The sequence below is a fragment of the Solea solea genome, chromosome 7 (genome assembly GCF_958295425.1).
Source record: "Solea solea chromosome 7, fSolSol10.1, whole genome shotgun sequence".
NCBI lineage: Eukaryota > Metazoa > Chordata > Actinopteri > Pleuronectiformes > Soleidae > Solea > Solea solea.
The window spans coordinates 12,611,996-12,626,348 of record NC_081140.1 but is presented as its reverse complement, the minus strand read 5'-3'; the positions used below and the strand labels follow the sequence as shown (position 1 = coordinate 12,626,348).

Genomic DNA, 14,353 nt, shown 5'->3' with positions numbered 1-14,353 from the left:
GAAGCGGTGAACAACACATTTGTTACTTTTTGCATTTTTACAGTCTGTCATAGCGAACCATGCAACATATATCATTTTTTAATTGTATCGGATTTTACCTTTTTATCTTTCCGATATCCGATCCAATGATTTTGACCAGTATCAGACAGATACCGATATCGATTCCCATCCATGTTATAGAATCAATCAGGTTAATCAGCCTTTGGCCTGGGATATGGTCATTGGTCAATGGTCAGCCAACAGCAGGAACGAATAAATACCAACTGCATCCCTGCCTCATGTGTTGAGGAAAAAAGTTGCACACTAGTTAATATCTCATACGTTCTGCACCTGCTTAAGAGGAAACTACTTTCCCAGCGGGTCATACAAGTCTGTATTGATGGTTGAGATTGGAAAAGTGAGACTGCCATCGGCGCTAAGAAAGATCTGATCTGATCTGAGTCTCTAACATGCTCTGCTGTCACAGAGAAGAAAAAAATCTTGATGAGTAAAAATGAGTCCTCATTGTTTCTTGACATCTTAACTGCAGAAAAGAACCAGAGAGAAAATCTGTCAATAAATCACATCACTGTGTGAGTCCTGAAGTCCACTTGTGTGAGTAATAAGACTTTTATAGCCTATATAACAATAATTCTGTCATCCTCACATAAACATTTGACATCTGAAGACAGTCCTATTGGACAGTTCACTTTGCAGTCACAATTCTTGTCTGTTTGCACTTTACTACACATTAAATTAAAAAAGTCTGCGTTCATCAGAGATAGAAAACAAGTCAGTACCTTCTACGTGTATTTTACGAAAAAAACACCTGTGTCTAAGGTCATGGTACAATGGACAGTAAAACAAAAAGGTAATTTAATTTTCAGTGTCTGAGTCCACAAAGCTGATGTTTACTTTGTTCCCTCTGGAAGTGAAAAGAACCATCACCAGAGGCAAAATACCACACCTCTGCTGACCACAGACAAAGATTTCTAAGTTCTGATCAGGTTACAGGTGACATACGGCTCTGTGTGGTTGTCCCCGATTTCTTCTATGAATTAATATTATTTAATGTGTCATACACACTACAATTCATTTATATAAAGGCACAAAAGGAATGAAACAACAATCACTGCCATTTCCATACACCGACGACGAGTACTGCCATCTTCACCATTTTGTTCCTGTGGTGGTTCAGATGACTGGAAATGGAAAAGAGTTCCAGTGGAAAAGTGCAGAGCTCTGTTTTACAGGACATGGGGAGTGAACTATGCATGCATGGATAAACAAATGTCCTGGACTCACTGCAGACCATGTCAAGAAACATCTGGAGCCAGTGTGTGCATGTATTTATACTGGCATTTTTGTGTATATGTGCATGCATTTGTGCAAGGGTGCTCACAGACCACATCCTCCTGATCATCACGGGAAAACCCAGCCCATTTATCCTATAAAACGTCATTCTCCAAAGATAAAAGTAAGGCTGATAAGGTTACAGTGGGGCATTTTTAGATTTGAGGCGTGTTACCGCTGAAAGCATTCTCTATAGAAGTTATGGCCGCTGTAACTGGACTGGCAACTTGAGCTCAGATGGATTTCAAATGCCAAGAGATGGCCGCAACAAGAAAGAGTCTAAAATAGCACTCCCTAAAGTAGCCTGTCTGTTGAAATGAGATGTAACTGAGGACGCAGTGTCCAGATCGAGAGAAAGAGAGAGAGAGAGATCAGACAACACAATACAATAGGTGAATAGGTTCAGCCACATTCTGTGCAATGCACCAAAATCAACCAAACTATTGTGCCTGCTGGAAACTTTGTGGCCTTTTGTATTTATATCAGGAGCCAGGTCGGCTCTTTGAAGGCCACCATGGGTTTACAATAGCCCACAATGGACAAACTAAACATCTTTTGAACTTTGATGCTAACTGAAGGCTACATGAGTTCTACAACACATTTGGAAGGGAAAAGTCAGTTGTATGTCCATTATGGTGGTGAACCTGAGGCCTCTTCTGCTGTATTTGTCAGTGTGAAAGTAAATGCATGCACCTGCCACAGAATTAGGAGCACATTTTTTCCCCATTCAGTTGCAGTATTTAGTCAGAAAATGTCTGATTAAAAATAACATTTTCTGATGGTGCAATATTTCACACACGCTCAGTTCTAGCTTGTAGGTAGACAGTGGCGATAGTTAAATCGCTGCCCGTTTGCCCCTGACCTCCAGCTTCTCTTCCCTCTGTTGCCAAGCGACATCTGTCTTTCATTTTTCCACTGATGTCCAGAGCAGTGAGGAAGTGACTGATGCTGCAGGGAGGCATCTGCCACTGACATCAACAGGGAAGAACCAGCTTCCTTCCTAGTGAAAACATCAGCGGAGCTCTGCTTTACAACTGCTTAAGATATCTTAAGGCAAACTTAAGTATAATGAGGTAAAGTAACTTTAAAAGAAGGCAGCGGTGCTTCAGAAAAGCTAGTACTGACAATGTGCACCATTCAGAGCTTTAAGTCATTATTTTGACAGATGTATGAAGGAACTAAATAGTTCAGCCATAGTCGCTTGCAGGACTCAAAGCAGCTACTAAAACGGATGGAATGGTTCGGTATGGTACGTATTGTTTTGCGTTTCCATTAGGAATGGTACCAAAATAACTGGCCCCAACCGTTGGTACTCTTCCCTTGGGCTACCAGAGTAATGTACGACACGGTGCTAGACAGGCTCCACCCATGACAGCTGATTGGGCGACAGAAAAGCATCACTCCCGTGCGACTGGTGTTTCTTTAACGCCCACAGTATTTTGTCCATACAACGCTTGACCTCTTGTTAAGACAGAGCAGAAACAAATTAACTGCTGGAAGTCCTCCATTGTTATCTGTTGTGTCGCATTCAATGTCGTTGTTCGCTGTCGCTGCACCGGTACAACGTCACGCTCTGTATCTCACTGGCACGGCTATTGAGTACAGCACACACCCCGTCTACCAAGTAAAGGTGCCTTCAACGCAAGCCTGACTGAGGGCTTTACCGTTTCACACCATGCCATACCAAACTGAACTGAACTGTGCCAAGATGGAAACACGGCTTAAGATAGTCACACGACAAAAACATATAGGAAACCCTGCTATAACTGAGGCAGTGTTCTCTGCTCCCAACATGTGAACTTTTTATTTACCCGAGGGGAACGACCATGACTACACTGAGGCCTTCCTCTCATGGTTGCAGCTGTCTGGTTGTCTTGCACGTCAATCACTTTCGGTGTGCAGCGCGGGAATGTCAAAATATGCTATACTGAGTATTACAGGCAGAGCGAGTCGAGAGGAGCTGATAGGCCAATCAGCATTGTATAGACTCATTTGGCTATACGAGTCCTTCATATTCAAAAATTGCACACTGCAGCTTTCACTTCTTGTTGACAGTCTGTGTCAAACGTTTAAGTATAAAATACAACTTTTCCCACATGGCAAAAACCTAAACAGCAGCACTGAAGCTTTGTCCTTAAACCAACATGCAGGTCAGCATGGTTTCATCTAAAAGGTTTGACAAGTGCATGTGACAATGCCAATTATTATATTGTAATAGGTGTCATTTATTTTAAAAATTGTGTATGTATAACCTAAATGTGTGGAACTTTAGTTTCAGTTTCACTTTTGTTTTCCCCTTTCAGTAGTCATATGTCAGGAAAGCAGGGCTCCACATGTATCTAACTGGTGTTTTTTCTCGTTTTATGCACACTCTGTTAGAAATTAAATAGAGACTACCTCTAAGAGCGCTTGTGTCTTCGTCTTCACAACACAGTGCAAACCCTGTTACAACACTAGTTACATATACAGCCATGTTTGACGCCACAGGAAAACTTACAACTCCCCTGAGATAAAGTTCAAAAACTCTTCCACGTCTGGCCGCTGCCTCTCACTCACCTGGACGGGACATTTTATATGATTTACAGACCCATAAACATGACATAATCTGAAAACAGCAGTGATGCCAGGCTGCTGTCACCACAGAGGGCTCTGTCCAGACTTAACAGACTTGTCATCCCGACCAATGTATGAAACACTGGACAAGGTTCGTCCTTTTTTGGGGTCTGAATCTAAATTACCCAAGATTGTGCTTATACCTCCTCCTCCGCCTTCTGCTCGGGACAAAATGAGTCATGGTATGAGGAGCGACCATGTCGTTTGGTTATAGTTCTGAGAGTAGTTGTCTCAGTTAATACTTAACAGACCCAACCTTTGTCTGTCAACAAACTGTGGTCAGTTTACACACATCCTACACTTGTTCTAATTACAGGAACATACTGTTAGCCATGAGCAGCTGTGTATGAGTGCACTCCAGATGTCTACAGATGGTGATGGGGGGGGGGGGGGGGTGAATTTAATGAGACACACAGACATGAGTGATACTGAGTTTGAAACACATAGCCGGAGTGGAAGTAGCAGGTCTGGGGAACACACAAACCGCAGAGATGGATTTTAGCCTTTTTTCCCTGCACCAGCTGTCACACAGCTAACACATTACCCAATAAATACCAGTTAATTAAATCAAACTAGATACACACGGGTCTTTCTGTCACCATCATCCAGCAATCCAACACTGTGGAGTCAATTTCTTTTATGCCACTACACACACACACACACACACACACTGGCAGGCACAGATGTCCACACACAGCCAAAACCCACTCGGTCAGTGACCCTCAGGCATCATGTTGTTAACACATGCACCACCATTCCCCCCCCCCTCACCCCATCATAGCTCAGAATTACAGGTTGTAAAGTGTTTTCCCTGGTACAGTATTTCTGTATCACTTTATCCCGCTCCCTTCCTTTGAAGTGCTGATCTTCAGTCACTCTGTAGCAGAGAGCTGAGGGACATCAAAAAGCTATCGGCCGCCACCAGCTCAGGCTTCCGGATGCTGCAGCTCATTTGAACTTTAAGCTGTTTCCTTGGGAATTTCTTCTGGAATGAGGGAAGTTTATTTCCTTGCTTTATTCCTAATGACAGGTGGTAAGTGGAATAAGAGCGGAAAAGAGCTGATGCAGAAGCCGTAAAAGTTAAGGAAGCAGGATAACAAAAGGATTCAGAGGTTTCTGTTTTAGACCCACACTCTGAAATACTGCAGCTGGCAGCAGGGTATGTGGAAAGACTGTAGAGCAGTTTAAATCATTTGACAAAAAAAAAAAAGTCAGTATGTGTCTGGTTGCCTTTCCCGTCTCCCCCTCGTACTCAGCGAGCAGTTATTGTATTTAAATGGTGCAAATTCCTTGGCAAATCTGTAGATAATTAAGTATATTTACAACCAGCTGATATAGAGTAAAGGAGAGTAGATGCAGCGTGGTTGCCTGCCTTTGCTTTGTTGGTAATCGGATTTTGAAAGTGAATTTTGACAAACAACTCAAAGTTTCTAGAATAAAAAAATGTACCCCCCCCCCCTCCACCGCCACCACACACATACACACACACACACCCCGCAAAAGAAAAATCTTTTCCGTCCATTACTGAGACGTACAATACCATGTTCATGAATCAGGTGAAAACAATCTGTTAATGTAGTGAGATCACTTCCACTTCTTCCAATCCAAATCAACTCATTTCTGGAATTCTGCACAAGCACATCATATTCCTGATTCTCATGCCAGTTCTGGTTCAAGACATTGATTTTATTTTCTAGTAAAAAGAATGCGTCTACGTGGGATTATATAGGGATTAGCTGGTCTCACTGGCGGGCAGCAAGTTTTTCTATCTTGTTAAAAATACAAATTGAAGTATGAGAGTGCGATAAAACGACATACTTTCAATAGTAGGGGACCAAACATGGTGAAGAGAGGACGAGAGAAGTGAGTGAGACTGTTTACAAGTGCACACATAGTGTGTGTGTCTGTATGTACAGTATGTGTGTGTGTGTGTGTGTGTGTTTGATTGGGCTCTATCCATGACGTTGTCCAGCCCCTGGCAATGAAAGGGGGTCTGAGGTCTGGGCGCCTTGGAAACTGCCCATTGGGCCTCAGTGGGGAAGAAAATCATGCACACACACGCTCTGTTTCTGTTGGACCGCCCAGCAGGAATTCACTTATTTGTGGAAATGTGAAGAATTCAAGCAATGAAGCTTAGAAAACTGAACATTAACCAAAAACTAAACACTTCCTGAGCTATCGTGGGGTCAGCCTGGTGCCTCGGGACAATGAGGATGTCAGGCCTTATGATCCAGCTTTTGATTATCTACATTATTGTGAAACTAAATGGCATTAGGCACTGCCTCAGGGAAAAGATTTCAACAGCTGAAAAACAAGATTTAAAAATAAAAAAAATATATTATATCCGTGGTAAGTACGAAGCGGTGAGCAGCAAACCTCTTCCTCTTTCAATCTCTCTCCCACATGGCTGGCTCTCACTTTCCCTCGGCAGACAATGGCCTCTCTGTCTCGACCGTTTAACTACTTTCTCACCTATCTTTAATACTTACACGCACTTTCGCAGACACACAGGAGTACATATATGGTCAGAAATCAGTGAAGTTTTCCCTATTTTTACATCTATAAATACACACATGCGCATATGTGCGCGCGTGCGCACACACACACACAGACACACACACATCAGTGGGGTGAAAGCTGAAGTGTGGCACATGTCTTTGATGTGAATCCAAAGCATGGGCATGTAACAAATGCAGATAACACATTACAACCTGTCCTGCTTTGATCTCTAAACCCTAAACCTGCTTCTACACATGTAATACGATTTGTGTGTGTGTGTGTGTATACATATCTGAAATAGGCTGTGTGGACCAACTGTCAAGCAAACCTATCTTTGTGAGGACATTTTGACCTTGTGAGGACATTTTGGCTGGTTCCATACAACTTTAACAGGCTTTTTGAGGATTACGACCTGGTTTTAGGGTTAGGTTAAGGGTTAGGGTCGGGCTAGGGAATGCATTATGTCTATGTGTATAAGTGTCCACACACGTGATGCAAGACCAACATGTATGTGTGTGTACTTATTATATTATATAATATAATATATATAATTATATAATAATATAATATTTGTTGCCTCTTTGGGACATTTTCTGGTATAAGCATTGACCTTGTCAGGACCAATAGATCCTCCTGGAGACCAAATAATAGTGATTATGGTTAAGGTTAATGCAATGTCCTCTGAAGTCATGGAAACCGTGTGTGTGCATGTGTGTGTGAATGTTCACTGAGGGCTTATTAGATGTGATGCTGATTACATGTGTATCTTTATCAGCATGACCAGATAAAATCTGATCTGCAGCCACAGAATCTACATACATACATTTGCTGTTCATTGTTTTATAAGTGTTTGTTGTTAGAATTGTTGTCTTATCTTTTGTCTTATTTCTCCTTGTCAAACATTTTGCTTTTGCACTTTGCCGCTAGGCATCTGTCAGTTAAAACAATAATTACAAAAAAGACCTAGTTTGATGACATTAGGAAGCATGTAATCATGGTAATTCTCCACTTGTTGTCTTGTATGGTGTTGCTGTGTGTTTGTGCTTTATGGAGCAGAGAGAGTTAAAGTGTGTTGAAAAGTCTCCAAATTGTTTATAGATATTTTAATGCGAAAATGTTACATATTATAACTTTAAATGTGCTGTGGAAATTTGACTTGACATCTATGTAGATAACATTTGAGTTATTGTGTGTGTGTGAGAGGGCAGCGTTAGCGTGTTGGGCCGTGGGGAACTAAACCCTGGTAGTGGCTTGTAAGCGCCTGGTAAAAACATGTTCCTGGAGACCCTCTGCCGAGTTTGTCTTGTCATCACGTCGTCCACGGTGGACTCCCCACTCTGCCTTCACAGGCGATGGTGATCGAGTTGCGTCTTGGATTTCAATCTGAACTACTCTCTAATCTCATGACAGTCGAGCGTGAAAGGAACCACTTCTCAGGCCTGTAAGGTCAAACCCCCCCTCACAGTTATTAGCACATGTTTATATGTCCCTCATTATCTAAATGCGTAACTGATACACTAAGTGGACAATCTAAATCAAATACTAGGGTGACATTATATCGTAATTATGAACATACTCATGTGGTACCTGCCACTTGTCATGTGTCATGTGCAGAGGATACAGTGTAAAGAGTGATCTCTCTAAACTGTTGTGTTGTAGTTCAAACATTTAATACACAAAAACATTGGCATGAAAAATATTAAAATGCATGGCGAAATATCACAAAAACTGTAAAAGAAGTCATTACAAGATCAGATACCTTGCAGGAAATGTTAGGAAACGGCATGAGTATGAAAATGACATTTGTATGTTACAAAACTTCCAAACTACTTTGTAAATTAGACATAATGATTGAGGTATAGACCAGAGGTCAGCAGACACTGGCCATGTAGTCACAAGACCTGTGGTTTAAGTTCAAGTTCAGCGCCCTTTGAACCGTTATTTCAGAATACTTTATTAATCCCGGGGGGAAATTGTTTAAATTGTTCCTCGTTCTGCTTACACTCAAAGGCAAAAAAACCCAAAAACATTTAGGTTTTTAGCAGCAGCAAGATTCTGAGAAGACACAGTTCTCTCCTCCTCGCCTGAGTCTTTTTATTCAACAGAGAAAAATAAATCCATATGGATTTAAGAATTAATTGCCTGTGGAGTTGAAACAAACCAGTCTATGTTGTTTTTGTGTTGCTATGCCTAATGTTATTTAAGTTGTGTAGAGCTTGTAAATTCGGCCTTATTGGGGGGGTAATAAAGGAGGTTGGCATTGTTTTTTTATAATTTTAACACAGGTAAGTGGAAAAAGTTTGTGTATACGACAATTTGTCTCACAGCACCCCCTTGTTAAATCTAAATAGTCATCTGGTGCTTGTAAATACCACAGCCCTGGACAAAGGGGATGATGAAGAGCACTGCGGGAGGTTGAAAGCACTTTATGGATGTCTGGCGGCACCTAGTGGTAAATGTGTGCTCCTGAGAGACTGAGCAACATCCGTGTGGCAGCACTGAGTTCATTTGAGACCGTCCACTCATCTTAGCAAAAGGCATTCATGGCATCTGTGTGACCCTCCAGTCCTTCTAACAAAGGTGACACATTACTGCAAATACTGATCCTAATCCTGCTGCTATTCAGTGACACACAGCCATTTTGCAGCCTGTTTACAAACACGTGTAAACACTTAGGCCTGCCAAGATGGCTGAGTGATGTAATGGAAACTATGAATGCACTGGGATCTGCTGTCTCACCAGGAATAGAGGGCAAAGTATAAAGCAGCCGTTGCAGCACAATGTCAGCATGTGTTTCCACTCGGGCATAAAACTGAAAACAAAAAGTGTGGTTTTGTTTTAGCCCTGAGAAAAACACATGCCCCATCATGTATAGTTGTGACAGCATTATAATAGTATCCAGGTCTTTGTTAGTGCACTTCAAAGAGGATTTTTCTTTTGGTAAGAAGGCTGTTAAAAACACACTCATTGACCACTTTATTAGGTACAGATGACACATAATAAAGTGGCAGGAGTTGCACCTGCTGTGGTCTTCTGCTGCTGTAGCACATCTGCTTCAAGGTTCAACTTCTAGTGTGTTCCATGTTTAACAAAAAAAGAAAAAAAAAGAAATTCATAAAAAATAACTCTAAGGAACTCTTGCCTTTGCAGCAAGAAGCCACGGGTTCGTGCTCTGGTTGGAACAAGGGCCTTTCTGCATTTTCTCCGGCTTTTACGGTTTCCTCCCTCAGTCCAAAAACATGCAATACGGGGATTAGGTAAATTGGTCACTCTAAATTGACAGTAGGTGTAAATGTGAGAGTGAATGGTTGTTTGTCTCTGTGTGGCCCTGCAATGGACTGGCGCATTGTCCAGGGTGTACCCCGCCTATCGCCCTATGTCAGCTGAGATTGGCACAGCACGCCCCGCAACCCTCATGTGGAGGATAAAGTGGTAGAAAATGGATGGATGGATGTCTCTAAGGGCACTTATCTGCTCAGTGGTCATAAAGTGTGAAACCTATAATATTATGCACATCTTGGATTTCCAGCCAGTCGCACAGTCATGTCCATTCTGTGTGGATTTGTTCAGCTGGTCAAACACTCCACTGTCAATCATCTCCTTCTGCCAGTGGATGGAGACAGCGCCCGTGCTAAACTCGGTGTAAAACTTCTCATCCTTGTCTTCAAGCTCAATGTCCTGGACCTGAGAGATGTTCCTGAACTTGTCCATGTCCTTGGTGTAGACTATGTTGGACTTTGGCACCCAGGGTGGTTCCACCAGCCCCGCCTCCAGTCGATGGAAATTGATACTCTTGAAAAACACATGGTTTCGTGGGTCGTCGCCACTAATATTGGAAAGACAGAATCTTCATCACTCGCTAAGGATAACATCCCATTATCCTGATCAGCCATAATAAATCAATAACACATATATGGGTTATTATATATGGGCATTCTAAGCCATTTCTTTCCAGATTAGCCAGGAAAGAGGTCAGCAACCAAACTATCTCCAGGATTTAGAGTTTTTAAGTGTCTCTGGGGTGATGAACCTGACCTGACCTCGAGATGTAAAGACCCCTGGTCCATGAAATAATTAGCAACATTTTATTAACTTGCTATTTGTAAGTTGTAAACAGCGTCAACAATTTAATTAATAAATTCAACTAAACATTGAGTGAACTCAACAAGTATGCACTGTATAAAATAAGCCATTGTTTTATGACCCCTTCAAATTGCCCTGCCCTATAGACTTTTAATTAACTCTCCTCTTTAGATGCATCATTTCAAGAATAAAGCATTTTTATGGCTACAAAGTAATGTATATGTTTTCTGATCTTTGAGAGGAGTTTTGACTTACCAACACCCAAGGCGTTGCTCCACCCTCCTTCTGAGTAACTGGCTGATAATATCTTTGGTAGGAGCGTCAAAGCGCTTGTGTTGAAACTTGCAATCATCCTCCAGAGTACGGCGAGTCACCTCCTCCTTCTGCACCTTCTCTCTGAAGTCTTTAAAAGGCAAACAGGCAGCCACCATCTCATAGATGCTGCAGCCCAGAGCCCACCAGTCCACAGAGGTGCTGTAATACTCCTGCTTCAGAACCTCGGGAGCCATGTAGCCGGTCGTACCTGCCTGACAACAAACAGAGAGGGGGAGAATTCACAGATACATCTTGGTTAGAACTTAAACAGTAATATTCATGATTAAAAGTCAGGTGGCCAGGAAACATGTACAATAACAGTCCCACTGGGTCCTGATTCGGCCTCACAGCAAGAAACTCAACTGCCTAACATAGACTTGGCTCCATTCAGACCGGCTACTCAGAATAATTTAGATGACTTCTTTGATTCTGCTTTTTAGTCAACCATTAATGAGATGAGTTAAGGTTTAACTCTGTTTTGTGCTCATCTGGTTCACTTCTTACCTGGGTAAATCACCTTAATCTTGTTTTGAGAATTACCTTGAAAACCAAAATCTTTTTATTTATTTGTGTGTGAGTGAATCATTGTCATGTTGCCTCCTCAGAGCAGGATAGACTACTGTGAGTCCTTCCATGATCTGGTACCCTAATCTAGTATAATCTAGACGCACGCACACACAAATTATTCAGAAATTCTTCTTCTCGTCATTTACTGTTGCTGCACTGTCATGAGCCAGTGAGCTGTGAATGTGTACCCAGGGGAATTACAATAAAGAACATCTTGTTACTTTAACTAGTGTGACCTGATGAGTGATGGAAACATGCAAAGAGAAATGGCAGCCTACCAGTAAACCAATACTACAGCCAGACTTGCGGAAGCTATATCTGGTACCAGTAAAGCAAAGTTCACCCTGCTAATGCTAACAGCTCCGAGTCAATCTTCCATATAATTCTAAAGAGGCAAAGAGACCTCCAGCTGGGGATAAGGTCAGGAACCTTTTAACAGGATTCATTTGGGTCACACAGGGGTTGTCTCTGTGTGCTGTCTGTCAGAGCAGGGCTGAACAAATCTATTCCTGTTAAGATTCTTATAGTGGTAGCTGAAAATATTGTATATCAACAATAAAGAGGCAGCGTATAGCGTTCATGTCAGTAATGGAACATGTTACAGAAGACAAAAGATAACTTTTGATGACCTTTTTTCTTTTATGTGTAGGTTTAGTAGGTTAATCACGTCATCACACATCACACTAACCTTCTGGCAGATCATTTTGCCCTTGGTTAGCTCCACGGCCAATCCTAAATCTGACAGCCGACACTGTCCTTTATTGTCCAGCAGCACGTTCTCAGGCTTCATATCCCGATACACAATGTTAATGGAGTGCAGGTGGAGGATTCCAGTGGTTATCTGGGCCACATAATGAACAACACGGTCCATACGGATACCACGCTCCCCAAGCTCATAGATATGAAACTTGAGGTCTCCTCCATTCATGAGGTCCATGACCAGGCACAGGTGGGTCTTGTTGGAGTAAGCATAAACCAGGTTTACGATGAAGAGACTGTTGACCTTCTCCAGAATCCTCTTCTCCAAAAGGGCCATCCTCTCACCACCTTTCTTCTTCAGATGCTTCTTTTCCAGCTTCTTGCAGGCATACATTTGGCCTGTGTGTTTCACTTGTACCGCACACACCTGCCACACAGAGGAACGTCACTTTAGAACAGGTCTGTTACTGTATATGCCTTACTGAAATATATCTCCACTGCTTTTGGCTGTAACTTTAAAGTGCAACAACATCATGGCCACAGTAGCCACATGACAATTATGTTTTAAAACTGCAGCAACACTGTACCATCATTTGTACACTGTGTTCTTCATCTGAAAAAGAGCTCTGTCAAAGACATTCTACTTCCTTGGCTTCATTTTTACAACCATTTCTTAGCTTGGTCTATGGGTATATATATAAGACAATGGATGAATCCTGTTCCAGTTCGTCCATCTCATACTACAAACAAAAAGTGGAAAATACTGTCTCACGTTCACAACACACTGAATCTACATCAGTCTTATTAGATAACTAATAATAAAGTTAGATAAATAAGACTTAATTATCTTATACACCCCACATTGAAAAACCTGCACTATCCCTTCAACCCAACTGTCTTTAGACTTGAAGTTATTGTCTGGTGAAGAACTTGAAGAAGTTCAACACCTATGGGAGACTTGAGTTCTGCAGATGGAAGCATTGTCATGATGTTTTTCCACGTGTCAGATTGTTCTCTTTATTTTGTGACATACATGTTCGGATTTGCCAGGTACCTACCTCACCAAAGCCACCTTTCCCCAAAGTCCTAAACTCATAAAAGTATTTGTCACTGATCTTCTGCATTTCATACTCCTTCCACTGCAAGAACCTGTAAAAAAAGGAGCTTTTCAGGTACTCAGAGAAAGGTTTTCCTTTCAAAAAGTCTCTTGTGGCTTCTTTTATCTTGTCCATTATTGCCTCATCAATGTACTTGTTTGATAAAGTCTTGCATCTCTCAGCACTGTCTCCTTTAAGGTAGGACACAATGCCACTGGACTCAGGTTGCCATAACTTGGTGAGGATGCTCTGTTTGACCTTCTCTCTGGCTTCATTTTCAGCAAAGCTCCAGCCACTCAGCTCCTCCATGAACTGAGCTGCAACCACATACTGAAGGTTAGAGGACAAGAGGAACTGCTGGAACAACTTCCTTCCAATCGGCTGCTGCTCGCACAGTGACTCGTACTGACCTCCTGCAGCTGTCCGCACAGCAGTGGACTTCATTGGTCTGGGCAGTGTCAGGTTGAGCCATTGCTTTCTCAGCTCATTGCGATCTATGTGCTGAGCCTTCAGGTAAGCTGTGTTGGCCACCAGGTTGTTCCAACCCATCAGGTCATCCATGTTGGAGGAAGTTTGTGGCATACCAGGAGGCGGTTGAGAAACAAAAGCTCTTCAGTCTTCTTATCTGCATGTTTCGTCAGCAACATGCCTCAAACATCAGCGTCCTGATCTTCTTCCACCTCTCTGAGCATTGCAAGTACCACTGTTCTCAGGGATTTGTCTTTGCATGCTCATTTGCATATACCACTCAGAGAAAGAAACCTGTGTGGTTAAACCTTAAGAGGCTTTAGGCTGGTCTATATTTAGGAGTTGCAATTTGCCTGTGTGCAAAAACTGGCAGCATGACATGATGAGGTGGCAGATTCTGACATTAACATGTAAAAGGTGATTCTAGCTACTGTAGAATATGCATAGTATGTATATGCTAAATTCATGACTTACAAAGAAATCACAAGAATACAACAACTAGTGTAGCCCTAATTGGATCTGTGATCTGTGGATCAGCTGAATTGTGAGATAACTGAGCTTGCAGGTTAAGGAATGAAGGCTATGCATATAATGTCAAGTTTGCTGGTTGATGAGACACTTCAATGTCCATTTAGTTGCTATTATGTGAAAGACCAACAGGTGAGGAGTTTCTCAGAGTT

General features: G+C 42.0%; 1 protein-coding gene across 1 annotated transcript; it reads right to left on the bottom strand.

The window, feature by feature from the left end:
* Positions 1-8,533: 8,533 nt before the first annotated feature.
* On the bottom strand, positions 8,534-13,787 carry grk7b (G protein-coupled receptor kinase 7b). The gene is made up of 4 exons (XM_058634665.1): positions 13,167-13,787; positions 12,098-12,535; positions 10,783-11,054; positions 8,534-10,270 (listed from the first exon to the last, which is right to left on the bottom strand). The coding sequence occupies exons 1-4, from the start codon at positions 13,785-13,787 to the stop codon at positions 9,943-9,945; spliced, it is 1,659 nt and encodes a 552-aa protein (XP_058490648.1). The 3' UTR covers positions 8,534-9,942.
* Positions 13,788-14,353: the final 566 nt, after the last annotated feature.